At 42.0% G+C, this 12,616-nt stretch overlaps 1 protein-coding gene across 2 annotated transcripts; it reads left to right on the top strand.

Moving 5' to 3' along the window:
- Nucleotides 1–3,975: 3,975 nt before the first annotated feature.
- LOC145460598 (uncharacterized) lies at nt 3,976–12,236 on the top strand. 2 transcript variants are annotated; one of them, XM_081445468.1, is made up of 3 exons: nt 3,976–4,669; nt 5,629–5,808; nt 8,172–12,236. In XM_081445468.1, exons 2-3 carry the CDS (start codon nt 5,672–5,674, stop codon nt 9,775–9,777), a joined length of 1,743 nt encoding a protein of 580 aa, XP_081301594.1. In that variant the 5' UTR covers nt 3,976–4,669; nt 5,629–5,671; the 3' UTR covers nt 9,778–12,236. The 2 variants fall into 2 exon arrangements, with proteins under 2 accessions (XP_081301594.1, XP_081301593.1); XM_081445467.1 differs by lacking the exon at nt 3,976–4,669 and adding an exon at nt 4,703–5,521.
- The last annotated feature ends 380 nt before the right edge of the window (nt 12,237–12,616 follow it).

Raw genomic sequence — 12,616 nt, 5'->3', positions numbered from 1 at the left:
ACACAATACAAATATATCAATAAAACAGAAACCAAACAGCAACAGAAACAACGACGCGACGTGCGTTACGGATCAAATTTCGTGACCTTTCAAAATTAAAACAATAGCGGGTTTTGCGTACACTATTTGTCAGTCGTTGATTAACTGGCCGTTGTCCAGAGGTTATTTTGGCAGTTGGAACGCGCTTTAGCTGGTGGCTGCTGCCGTTAATTGTTGAAAGGCGGCGGTTAAAGAGAGTTTTAAAGGTTAACTTGAGAGTGAATGTATGGACTGTATGCCGGGGCAAAAATAAGCTGATGTAGCAGCTCTCGCAAGGTGTCACAGGAATGGCTTGCTACCCTTTGAGAGAACAATAGAACAAACAACAGAAACAATGCCCCTAGCCCTAAAAGAACAACAGCTGCTAACATTGAAGAGAATTACAAGCTTACGAGAGCAAAATATTCGTTTATGAGAGAGTAAATAGTCTGACTGCCATGATCGAATACGGCTCTCAGGGAAAGCGAACTATTAAAGTTACATATCTAACTACGTTATAATTCTGCTATTTAAAACCAAACGATTTACCTGTGTTTCAGTGTTGTCGTTTTGAATGGGATTTCCATCAGATCGAGCGAAAGCGATTGAAGAGTGCGGCTTCCGGTATGATTTCCAAATGTTTACTATTTATTCTGCTTGGGACAATTCTCTGGTTTCAACTTCCACTTGACATCTAGACACCCGGGGAGGGGGGGGAGGGGGTACTCCCATATATTGGCTATGTAGGTATGTGCGGCCCCAAGGGGTAGGGTTTTTCAGTCGTTTTGGTCATAAATAGGGTTTCCATTTTGGATATTTTGGTCTTAAATAGGGTATGGTTTTAGCACTCTAGTCTTGAATTACGAATTGGATATATTTCTTAGAAGAAGCTACTTTTCATCGTTATCAATAAGAACGTCAACAAACTCCCTTCATAACTTATGTTTAGGGCAACTGTGCCAGCCGCAACGGTCATAAATAAATAGAGTATCGAATTTTTGGCCAGGTCATAAATAGGATAGCGAAAATCGCAGATTTTGGTCATAAATAGGGAAAGATTTTTGGGAAGTGGTCCGCACACCCCCACCCAACTTTTGTGGGATTACCCCCGGATCTAGACACCAGCTGGTACAGTAGAACGGAAAGAACTCGTCTCGGTTGCACATTCCTTCCAATTAAAATCATTTTGTTAGAATTACATTTTATTTGTTATAATATAGCTGTAAAGACTGTAAAGCTCTCGAGTTCTTGTGGAAAAGTGAAGCTTGGTTTCGGCCGGCAAAACTGGTAGACTGTGCGTGACATATGCATGATTAACAACTATTACAGTTACAAACCATAAGAAGGTATGTAGCCTGAGAGCAGGCTCACGTTGGAGCACAAGCGCGAGCGGCGTAGACGCGAGTAGGAAATCGAGCGGCGAATCCACGAGATGAGAAGGTGACTCTCTCTTGGCGCCTCTTAAACGTAGGATCTCTTGTAGATTCTACGTTGGCAGCGTTTATCGTATGCGGTCCCTTGCAGTTTCTGGGTTCTTCACCAGACCCCTTCCCTCCGGATCGCATTGCTCTTCGCCGCTCGCGCGCGTGACTCAAAGGTGAGCCTGCTCGCTGGCTTAAAGGTATGCAAAAAGTGACACTGTTATTGCTGGTTTTCAGTGTCACGCAATTCAAAATAGATCAAAATAAAAATCAAAACCGGTCAATAGATCAAGTCCAGAATCTGGGAAATGAAAGAAGGTAAATATGCAAAGACTCTCCCCAAAATTCTGGTCACAGCAATTTTTCTTATGCGAGATATGCGGAGAAATTTTTTACCCAAATTTATAGAGATTTGTATGGAGACGCCATGCTGGTGCCCATCCGTATGGGCACCGACATGGCGGCCGGAAACCGACAGAAACATCTGTCACTGAGTTTTGCTACAAAAGCGTGAATTTATCCCTCGAGGAACTCTAAAACATTAAAATGATACTTTTTCTAAGACATGAACTGTTCAGATAGCCAAGTTCCCCGAAATAAGTCACTTTTTTAACCATCATGACAGCTCTCAAAGCCGTCATGTAAATGCCGCGTCGCGTAAAAGCTTAGAAATTCAAGCGTAGTGTATCACAAAACCAAGAACCCATTCGGAGCGAAAATTTGTATGAATATTAGTTTTCAGCTGCTCTTATACATCATTTAAGTAAAATCTCAGGAAGATCAATAGTTTTGTAGTTCGAATTTTAGTGACGTTATGTGAAAACCAGCTATACCTTTTCCGAAGCCGCTACGCGCTCGACTCGCAGCTCAATGGAGGATCGGGTTTCCCTATAGAACAGTCACGCGTAAAGATATTCAATTTGGTTTCAGATGTGGTTTCTCAGGATCCAATGAAGAGATTCGTAACCAGGCTAAAAATATATATAAATATAAATTACTTTATTGAAGTGTCGAAGTGGTTTATAGCACTACTGTACTAATTGGGGACACTGAAATAAGCCGACAAAAATATTGTAAATTGAACACAATTTTTTTAAAAAAATCCCGACTGGCGGGAAGTTGACCAGTTGGCTATTTACAAAGCGTGGAGGAGTTGGATCCTCAGAATGAATGTCAACCAACATTCCATGATGGCATTAACCTGGGCGCCGGAAGGAAAGAGAAGACGCACGCCCAGAGAAACCTGGCGAAAAACCGCAGAGAAAGAAAAGACAGCCTTAAATTTGGGTTTTACGTCGTGGAGCGTGGCAACAATGGTTACATGTACACTAGCCTGCGTAGCTTAACGGTTTTGAGTAATTTTTTAAGGCGGCTTTGGCGCTCGTTATCGCGGCCTCGCCGCTTTCTTAGCGCGCTCGAACTCCTTAAAAACCGCCAAGCTACGCAGGCTGTGGTTACACGAGAAGGAATAGCATGACGAAGAAGAATTTTCGCTGGGCACATAGATCGCCGGTGATTCTGGATAAAAGTCAAAGTCAGTGGTTTCTCGGGTAATTGGACCTCTTGGTTCCACGTGTTTTTGGCCCCACTAAGAAGGTGGGCGACATCTCACTAGGCCGGACCGTTTGGAAATCTTGCTACATGCCTATACTATCCGGCTTTGAGATGACAAAGGAAACTGTGTTTTACCGTCTGTTTTGGGTTATACAAGTTTTCTGTTTTTTTGTTTTGTTTTTTTTTTTAGGCTGATTCATCGTTTTGGTGTTTCGCTATCCCGGGTTCGCGATATCGAATTGCAACGTAATTCGTTACTTCAAGTGACCAGTGAACTATACTAAGAGGGCGCCCCGACCCAGCAAATTTCATCCGTCGATACAAGAGAGTCTCGGGAGGCAAAAAGGTAAAGGGGTATGGTCTGTATACGAGCCAAGTGGCCCATCAGGCGCGTGCATATCCGGTTTCTGTAGCATGAAGCGACAAGGAGTATTTCTACTCCCCCCTGGATGGGATGCTAGAGCATCGCAGGGTTACCCCAGCATTTCGCCCCTACCCATTTATACACCTGGGTGGAGAGAGGCACTGTGAGAGTAAAGTGTTTAGCCCAAAAACACAACACAATGTCCACGGCCAGGGCTCGAACCCAAATTCCGATTTCGACAGTCGACGCTTAAATGTTAGGGCTTTTGACGGTTAACGTTTATCAAGAGGAAATTTCGTCTGTGAGTTGAAGTTAATATTAACTTTTGTATTTTTAAGTAATAACCTTTGTGTTTTGGAGGTCGTCTTGGACTGCGGATGAACTAAAGTGAAAATTTTTACTCTAAGACCTCTAATAATATCAGAATATATAGCCCAGATCAAATCTTTTAAACCGTGGAAATCGATCAAAATGCTGTTTAAAAGCTCCAGTGCGCTTTTGGTCCTCACCAACGGATTTCGCGTCTTATATCGCTCGATTGGTTTGTCTTCTGCTTTGCGATAGAAGCTCCCCGTGGCTTTCATGCCGATCAGGACTCTCGACATGATCTCAACTTGTGATTAGGAAATGACCGGATATGGTGTGGTCAGAAACAAGTTATCAATGCAGTAAATCATTAATAGTTTTGAAACCGGAAGTATTTCCATATACGTCAGCAGATAGAAGCCAGTTGTCAAGTCAGTTTATATTAGGCACTAATTAAATTAGTGGAAAATACCATAGGCTTAGTATATGTGGGAACAAGAGAGCTAGAAGTCCGTGATGAGCCGCTAAAATAGTGAGATTTGAAGGCCTTGAAACGTTTTCACGGTTTACGATAAAAATGTCATTTCTGACGGTTGACGGTTACATTTTAGTCTGTTTGACGGCTGACGGCTAACCCTGTTGAGACCCTCCTACAAAGGAGGTCAAAGGATTCCTACGTGAACACAATAACCCCCTACAAGATAATCGAACTTCTACGTCAGTGCCATAGAGACCTCTTCCCTCTCCCCCTAGGTATTGTAGTTGTCATAATTAGTTTATTCAAACAGATGAAATAACCTTCTTTGTTCATCGTCCTATGTTGACCCCCAGCTCGAAAGATTCTGGCCGCAAGACAGCTTCTGGCCTTGTGTTACCTGGGTGTTGCGTTTGTCAGTTATCACAAGGAAAATCAGCAGTGAGAACGCTCAGTAATATCAATTCAAAAGCCATATTCTAAGCCTTCTATCGCAACTAACGCAAATTCGATCTCGCAAGAGTTGCTCAGGTAAGCAGTCTTCATTGCCAAAGAAGTAGAAGTGAAAATTGGAAAGCTTTCCAATTTGAAAGATAAGTTTCTTTCATACTAAAGTTTTAATGTCTTGATGAGCCGAAGATAAACGGATATTACATTGCCAATGTATAATTAAAACTACGCAAGCTTGGTTGCTATAGTAAGAAGTACTGCGGTATCACTCTTAGAATGTTTATGGACGGGCTTGTTTCATAGGATTGGACGTTGGAGATTACCTTTGACACAGTGGAAGCATGAAATTTAAACTTCCATCGTTTCTTCGCTGTCTAAAATGCATATATAAGTTATATGTGTGTATATTGTGTGTTTACAAGGGTCGAAAAAGAACCCCGAATTCGGTTCAGTAGCATCTAGAAATTTCATAAACAAAGAACCTTTAAAGAACAATAGAAAAGCAGGAAACGCACTGATTGGTTTGATATTGACAGCTGTCAATAACTTTTAACCAATATCTGGCGCGGGCTCGGGTCATGTGCAACCAACCGGAAACCTTTTATTGTCTCGTGATTGACAGCTGAGCGAATGAATTGAAAGAAAGAACGAGGGCCGCTGAACAGAATGCAAATTGCAGATCGCCTACTTTCAAGTAAGTCAGAAGAAAGAGCTTGAATTATAATACTTGCATTGGCTACACCTATGGGCCTTCTTGTTGTCGACATAATTGGACCAAGCTGGGCTTTTCGGAGTAAAAGTGTCGCGGAATTGAGCAAGGCTTCTGGGAAATTCGCCGTCTGGTTTATCACGTTGTGTTCTTGTTGTTGGCTACATGCGTACAGTTGAGGAGAAAATTACTTGATTTCTGCGCTTTCCGAGCATTTTTCTACGGTAAAGTTCGAGTTGTAAACCAACACAGCGTTTCAAAACGAAGAGAAGATACCTTGCTGTGTTATGAGGAAAAAGCAGTATTGATTTTCGGTGCTTTATTTTCGTAGGTAAATTTGTGTTGATCTGGGGAGCACGTTTGTCGCCCAATCAATGGAGATTGAAAACTCATCTGCGAAGTTTGCAGCAGCGAAGAAGACTCCTGTGATAATCTCTTCAAGATCTTTGAATGAAGATTTGACTGCGAAGGCAAGAGAAGAAAATATATCCGTGGCGAATGGGCATTCAAGGTAGGAAAACCACGCTGGCCAAAATATTCATTTCACTTCGTACAATGATCTTGAACAGTTGCCTGCAGCTCGCGTTTGTAAAAACTCGCCTTTTTCTTTTCAAAGTTGGTAAGTATCTTCAAAACGTTTTTCGGAGTACATTTGCGAGATCGGCTTAAATTAATGACTGGTTTCTGTAATTCTATCTCAAGTAAGAATTTCCATGCTAACTCTATAAAAAGTCTGTGTTTCAACGGGTTATTCGTCACAGTGCTAAAATTAGGTATATTTCATGACACCGTGGTCAGAATTGCCCTCAAGTTTAGCGTGGTATGTTTTGAACGCCGAACTACGCTGTAGTAATAAGCGAGCTTTTATTAAGAAGAAAACGAAACTCATTTCAAAACCAGCATTTCAGCTGAGGCGCGTCGAAAGAATGTAAATAAACATTTAGTTGCCGAAGAGATTTAAATCCCCACCTTATTATAATTTACATGACGAACAGACAGGCTTTATTTAAAGCTACGTTTTGCGGGGCTGTCTGAATGTGTTGATATTCAAATCGCTAGCATTCCAGACTTAAAAAAAACTCGCAAAACAAGGGTGCATTTTTTTTTCAAACGAGCGCGAGCAAACACTTCATTTCGACGCTGTATCCGGTGCATCCCATAATATGATGATACCCGAACATGCGTACCTCGAGAGATTTAAACTTCGTTTACCGAAGGAGTCGAAATGTGTTAACCTCTTCAGCTATCGTTTCCTTTGCGTTCGTATCATTCTCCTTCATTATTTAACCACGGTTGAGTGCTTTTTAACAATTCCCCCCAAAATTAACTTCCATTGGAAATAATTTTCAACGCTGCCTCCGTTTAAACCAACTTGCTTTCGTGCCAGCATTCTGTGCTAGCGTGCTTCACGGGTTTCAAACTTGATAAAGTCGTCTCGAGTCAGTCAGGCTGAAGTCAATTGATGCAATATCCATCCATTGTCATGCCGGTGATTTTAAACGTATGACGTCACGATATGTTAAGTGATTTTTTTTTTTGCGGCGAACAAGATGAGTTTCAAAATACCAGTTTACCGCGGATGAAAACACCGAAGACGGAAGAAAAAAAAAAAAAAAAAAAAAAAAAAAAAAGAAAGAAAGAAAGAAAGAAAAAGGGACAAGGAAGCGTGATATTGAAATAAACGTTTCCTTGAGCTATTTTTTCCTTGTAGAATTCGTCATTTGTGATGTGGTAACATTTTACAAAGTTATATTTTGCCCGATCTTCCGGTAATTTTGTGTCATCGAATGATGATGAGTGAAATATTTTCGGCACCAGCTCAAACAAACTCTCGGCCACAAAGGAAAGACTTAGCAGTGTTTTGTGTAAACGTCAAACACCCATTGGAAATTTTACCGTCTACCAGAAGTACCAATTACATAGCGGTTATTTCTATCAAGAACTACAAATATATTTATATACATTCAAGCATTAAACAACCGGGAAATTTTAATACAACCACCTATTTACTTTGTTGCCAGGAAACAGGCAAAGAAAACTCGACTATATCGACTTTATCAATGCGATATCGACCATCAATGTTGAAATTTGTAAATTAACGTCTCAAATCTGAAAGTTGTGTGCTTGTTCTTGTAACAATTCTCACATTGAGAGGGCTCAAAGTTCTCTGTGACAAAAGGCATGTGAACAACCTTTGCACTCGAGGCTGACATGAAAATGTAAAAAAAGAATGTTACATGATGTTACCGATGAAAAAAGTATTGCATAAACTCCAAGGTAAAATCACGTTAATAACCTTAACGAGTAAACAAGTTAATATTATTGACCTCCCGCGCGATGAATACGAAGTGATTGTGCCCAGCGAGGCGCACTAGCGCAAAGTGGGATAGTGGCATTTTAAGTCGCCAGGTCACTAAGTATCTGACATAATCCCATGAGTCTGCCTTGAGCACCAATAAATTATTTCGTGACTGTCACGTAATGTCACGAAATCTACATTACAGACTTTAATTTGAGTACCTCCACCTGCTCCAGGTCCGATCCACACTATAAGCGATAAGAAAGAGGTCATGAAAAACTTTTCAAACACGCTCCTTTAGTTTTAGTGTAAACTGGAGAAAACAGAGAAATGAGAGACCACTGACACCGTTTTCGGGCAGGGACAAAATTCCAAATTTTCGTTCTGCTATCCCATACTCGTTCTTGGTGTATCCCGAGCTATGATGACACTCGGAAAAATACCGTCCCTCCCACCAACAGTCATACTGCTAGTCTACTAGAATCTTTTAAACAACTTTAAATTCCAGTTTGGACTGCACAAGTAAGCTTTGGGGAAAACAGTCAGTGCTAATTGAACACCTTTTCTCATTGTAGGCCACAGGGGATGGTTACCAAGGCAACTAGCAATGGTGATGTGCCAATAAATGGTCAAACTAATTACAACCAATCAGGTGCAACTGCAGCTGGGTCAGTTTGTAAAGCACCTCTCATAGACGACAGTCTTATCGCTGATGACGATGGGGGACTCCCTTTAATCTCTGCTGTATATTCCCTTGCAACGAATGGCAACCAGCAAAATGGCGAGGAATCCATGGGGATATCGGTGACTTCTAAGGCAAGTTCACCGCAAATCATCAATCTTGGGAAGGCGGTGTCTCTTAATCCAAGTGCTCTCATCAAAGATCGAAACTCACTCGGTACTCCTCCTCCAACGAGTGCACTTCAGAACAGGTTAAGTCCGCCATCTCATAGCGTCGGCACAAGCACGTTAATAGTTAAGACACCAAGTGAGACCTCGAGATCAGAAGGTACGCTGACGTCAGAACCCCATGAAAGAAAGGGAAGCGCGCATGCTCCGGATCCTCAAGGACAACAGTCTTCAGGTGTTCTTCAGCTCGTCAAATTAGTGGACAGCGTCTCGAAACAACCACCCCCACCTCCTTTGACAACTCCGACTACCGTCAACAGCCAATCACCGTCTCTGGTATCCCAAACCAGTTTGACTTGTAGTAGTCCAGTTAAACAAGGGGCACATATACCCAGACAGATTGCAATGAAGCAGCCTGGCACCACTACGTCTATCGTGTTGAACCTTAAACCAGGCGAGCCTTTGCCGAAGGCGATTAATTTGCTCGGCCCAGACGGAAAATCTGTCGTATTTCTGTCGTTAACCGATGGTGGTAAACCCCTTCCGCCGCAAATCGTACAGGCTGGTGGAAAGATTTTAATTCCAATCTCGTCATCGATAGGCTCTTCCCTTGCGACAAATCAGGTCAGTTTTGTAAACAAGGTTGCAAATGTTTCGAGTGGACAAGTGCCCATTGCACCTCACCCAGGTAGAACAGCTGTACTCTCCCCGACCGCAATATCTCCCCCAGTGCGTCTTTCTGTCTCAGAGTCGTCAGGTTCACAGAAACCACTGGTGGCTACCACTGTGGTACCTAACACTGTGGTCGATACCACAGTGTTGGCCAAGAGTCCGACTGTTGCGAGTGCTACACTGGGAAGTCCTGACAGTTTGTCCACAAGTAGCAGGAATTTCCCTACAAGCACTCCGTCTGAAGCAAAGCCATCGACATCCACCGTTGAAAAGAAGACAGGACTATCTCCACAGGAAGCAAGGATTCAAAGACTAAAGGAACTCATAAAAACTCAGGAAGACGCTGTTAACAAGCTACGGGAAAAAAGGCGTTTAGAAATGGAGAAGATCAGAGACCAATCTGTAATTTCGAAACCGGACAGCGAGGATAACGAGTTTAAACCTGAAAGAGCTCCGCCGGCGAGATCTTCAAGCCCTTTCGCTGTGCCTTTTCCTCCCAAGAAGAGGATTAAAGAACAAGACTCTAGCTTCAAGAGCAAGGTGCCTAGGTCGACCGATTCAGCTGTGATGCAAGGAGAGGGTGCATTTATCCCAAACGGTGATGACAAATCTTTTGTGCAGTTGATCGGGCTTGAAAAAGTTGTTAGCAATATCAAATAACGCAATGTTTGACATAGCGTGCAACCCCCTTGTCGGCCTAATCCCGATTTTAGGTTATAAAACCCTCCAAAAAAGCCCCGTATTAACGTTTTTTCGTTAAGTTAGAATCTCGGAGAATTCCATATTACGGGATAGAACACCACTGTTATAACAGTTTCAACGTATTTCTTTAATATCGGTCATTAGCGTTTTTTCCTTAATCTGCTTGCCACTGCACTCTACAAAAACGCCACTGCAAAGTTACGTAACCACGGGCCTCATTTGAGGATGATTTCCAGTCCGTACTGCGCAGTCTCAGCACCCCAATGTTTGTAAGTCTAACACGATGGAATTCCAGTCGATGTTATTGGTTACGAACCCCTCCCCTTATCTTTGAGGCATTTTAAATTCTTTTTCCAACAGTTTCTTTGATTTTTACAGCTTCGAAGTTGTTTCACCAAGTGGTATCAGAGAGAACTTCACAACCATGTTGGCGGTTGACCTGAAACTTTGAATCAACTTCATGTAACTAGTGGCGAAATGTAACAGTTTGTGATGTCTTACATGAATCAAAGCAAAATCTTAAACAAACTCTCGAGAGGACGCAGTACGGACTGGAAATCATCTTTAAGCGGCATTTAGCGGTATTGATACTAAAGCTACAAGCTAAAAGATCGCACGGCGGCGTGGACTATTTTGCATATTCCTTTATTTTTACACGTTAACAAAGCCCGAAACCTATCGCCTTGCACGCTCAGTTCGGTTGGTTTGGAAAGCCAGTTGAACTTCGCGTAAATATCGTGAATATAAAGGATATCGACTTCATTCTGTCGCCCGACGAATTAGTAGCATTATTTTTAAATGGTCTCATCGTTAAGGCCACCTTCTAAAATATTTGCATCTTATTATTTTTAAATAATTTAAAACTTGTTTGCAGGCTACTAAAGTGTGGTATTATCTTCACGTTCAAGCGACTTTTGTGGAGCGCAAACTGCGCTCAACTGTGCGAGAGAGAGAGTCGAGAAACCGCAGTTAGACTTTGAGCTGCAGAAAAAAATTGGGCAAATTATCAAATTCTTTTTGGTTTCGGAAGGCCCATAAGGAGTTTATTTTTAAAAAAACTCACGTTTACAAGAATTGTTTTATCATATTATTAATACGGTGATATAAATTTAAGGTTCACAACCGCAGCAACAACCATAACCGGAAGGGCAAACGTGACACTCATTTCGTGTCCAAAGTTGTAACTAGTAAGTTCAGAGGCAATTCTAAATGTTGTGTTTCTTCTGACGCTTGTGTTTATCGTAAACTCAATTATTTCCTTTAACTGATATTTAGTGCAAGTTCTGAGCATTTGAAAGAAAATCAGGTGAAATTCCTTACAGTTTAGTTGAAAATTTTCATCATCCTTAATACCATCAAGTTTGAGAATATATGGTAATGTTAAAAAAAAACTTAAATGTGCCCGTATCCCTTTCATACTTTTAAACCAAGACATCAACTTCCTCCTATGTTTATAAATGTTGTGGAGAGTTGTTGCCATTTACCATTTCAGCGTGGTGTTTTTCAAAATGGCGACCTAATTGTCGTCATTCTCCACGCGTGAGGGAAGTCCAAATGAAGTAATATCTTTAAAATGACAAGAACTCTGGGAAAGAGCATAACATTAGCTTATTCAGGAAGTGAATAATGCAATGTTTGCTGATCTGAAGTGTGTTTACAAGATGAGCACGTTTGTGACACTGTCTCTAGCAGAGCACTAGCATGAAGTATGCGACAGCTTTGAAACCTCCTCATCGTAAGGTATTTATTTACCCACCGCAAACGCTGAGAAAGAATCGGACAGTCGTTTCCAGATAATTTTCCTTTACATTTGTCTTCGGTTTGTGTTGTGTTTCGATTCCCCGCGAGACAGTCGTCGTAGTGCGTATCTCTGGTAACGTCACGCAATCATCTACCCGATTTCATATTTACAGTCCCAGAGAGCGTGAGGGAAGTGTTACATAGTCCGGGACAATTGCCTTTGACGGGATGCACCTAGGAGGAACTGTCTTGCAAATGTTACAATCCAATCGATTCTGCTACCTAAGAGTACATAAGTAAGGGATGAAATTTGTTATTGTGCCCGATGTATGCCTTTTTTCAGTCCCCGATGGAGATGTGTCTGAGATCCTTGGTAAAATTGACTAAGTAATACTGCAGTAACTGACTGTTGTTCACGCGCGAGATAAGCATGTGAGATAAACAGCCAATGGGGGCGGGAATGGGAACCCTTCTACATCGAATAGACTGTTAAAAGCTTAAAGGATCTGATACTTGAGCAAAGTTCGGAAAGTATTAAAACAAGAAGACAGGTTTTCAGTGGCGGATCCGGACCTTAAGCTAAGGGGGGGGGGGGGGGGGGGAGAGGTTGTTTTGCTTACCCTGCCGGCTTTTCTGCCTTCTGTGATTTCTTCTTCTTTTTACCCAAAATAAGGGGGGGGGGGGGGGGAATCATGGTCCCAGGCGTTCCTAGCGTAGAGCGTGGGAACTGAGGATACGATTGCTTTAATTCTTTACTGTGTGCTCACACATCGCGAGCAATGTAAAATACAAAATGCGGTGTTTTGTCGGAAGAAAGCTTTGGAAAGAATCACGCCTTATACGTTTATCTCACATACAAAGATGTCGATTGTTTTCGGAACGGGACGGTCCACGAAAGCCAAGTTCATGCTCGTTCTCACGCGATAACAAATGAGCCATGCACGAGTTCAAACTACGAAAATAATGACAAAAACAGGCTACTGACTACTGACAAGCCTCAGATGTTGAAAAAATCACGAATCGTCGCAAACAGAACTTTGAAGATGAGGCAAACAAC

The sequence above is a fragment of the Orbicella franksi genome, chromosome 11, assembly GCF_964199315.1.
Source record: "Orbicella franksi chromosome 11, jaOrbFran1.1, whole genome shotgun sequence".
Taxonomy (NCBI): domain Eukaryota; kingdom Metazoa; phylum Cnidaria; class Anthozoa; order Scleractinia; family Merulinidae; genus Orbicella; species Orbicella franksi.
This window is presented reverse-complemented; position numbering and strand designations above follow the sequence as displayed.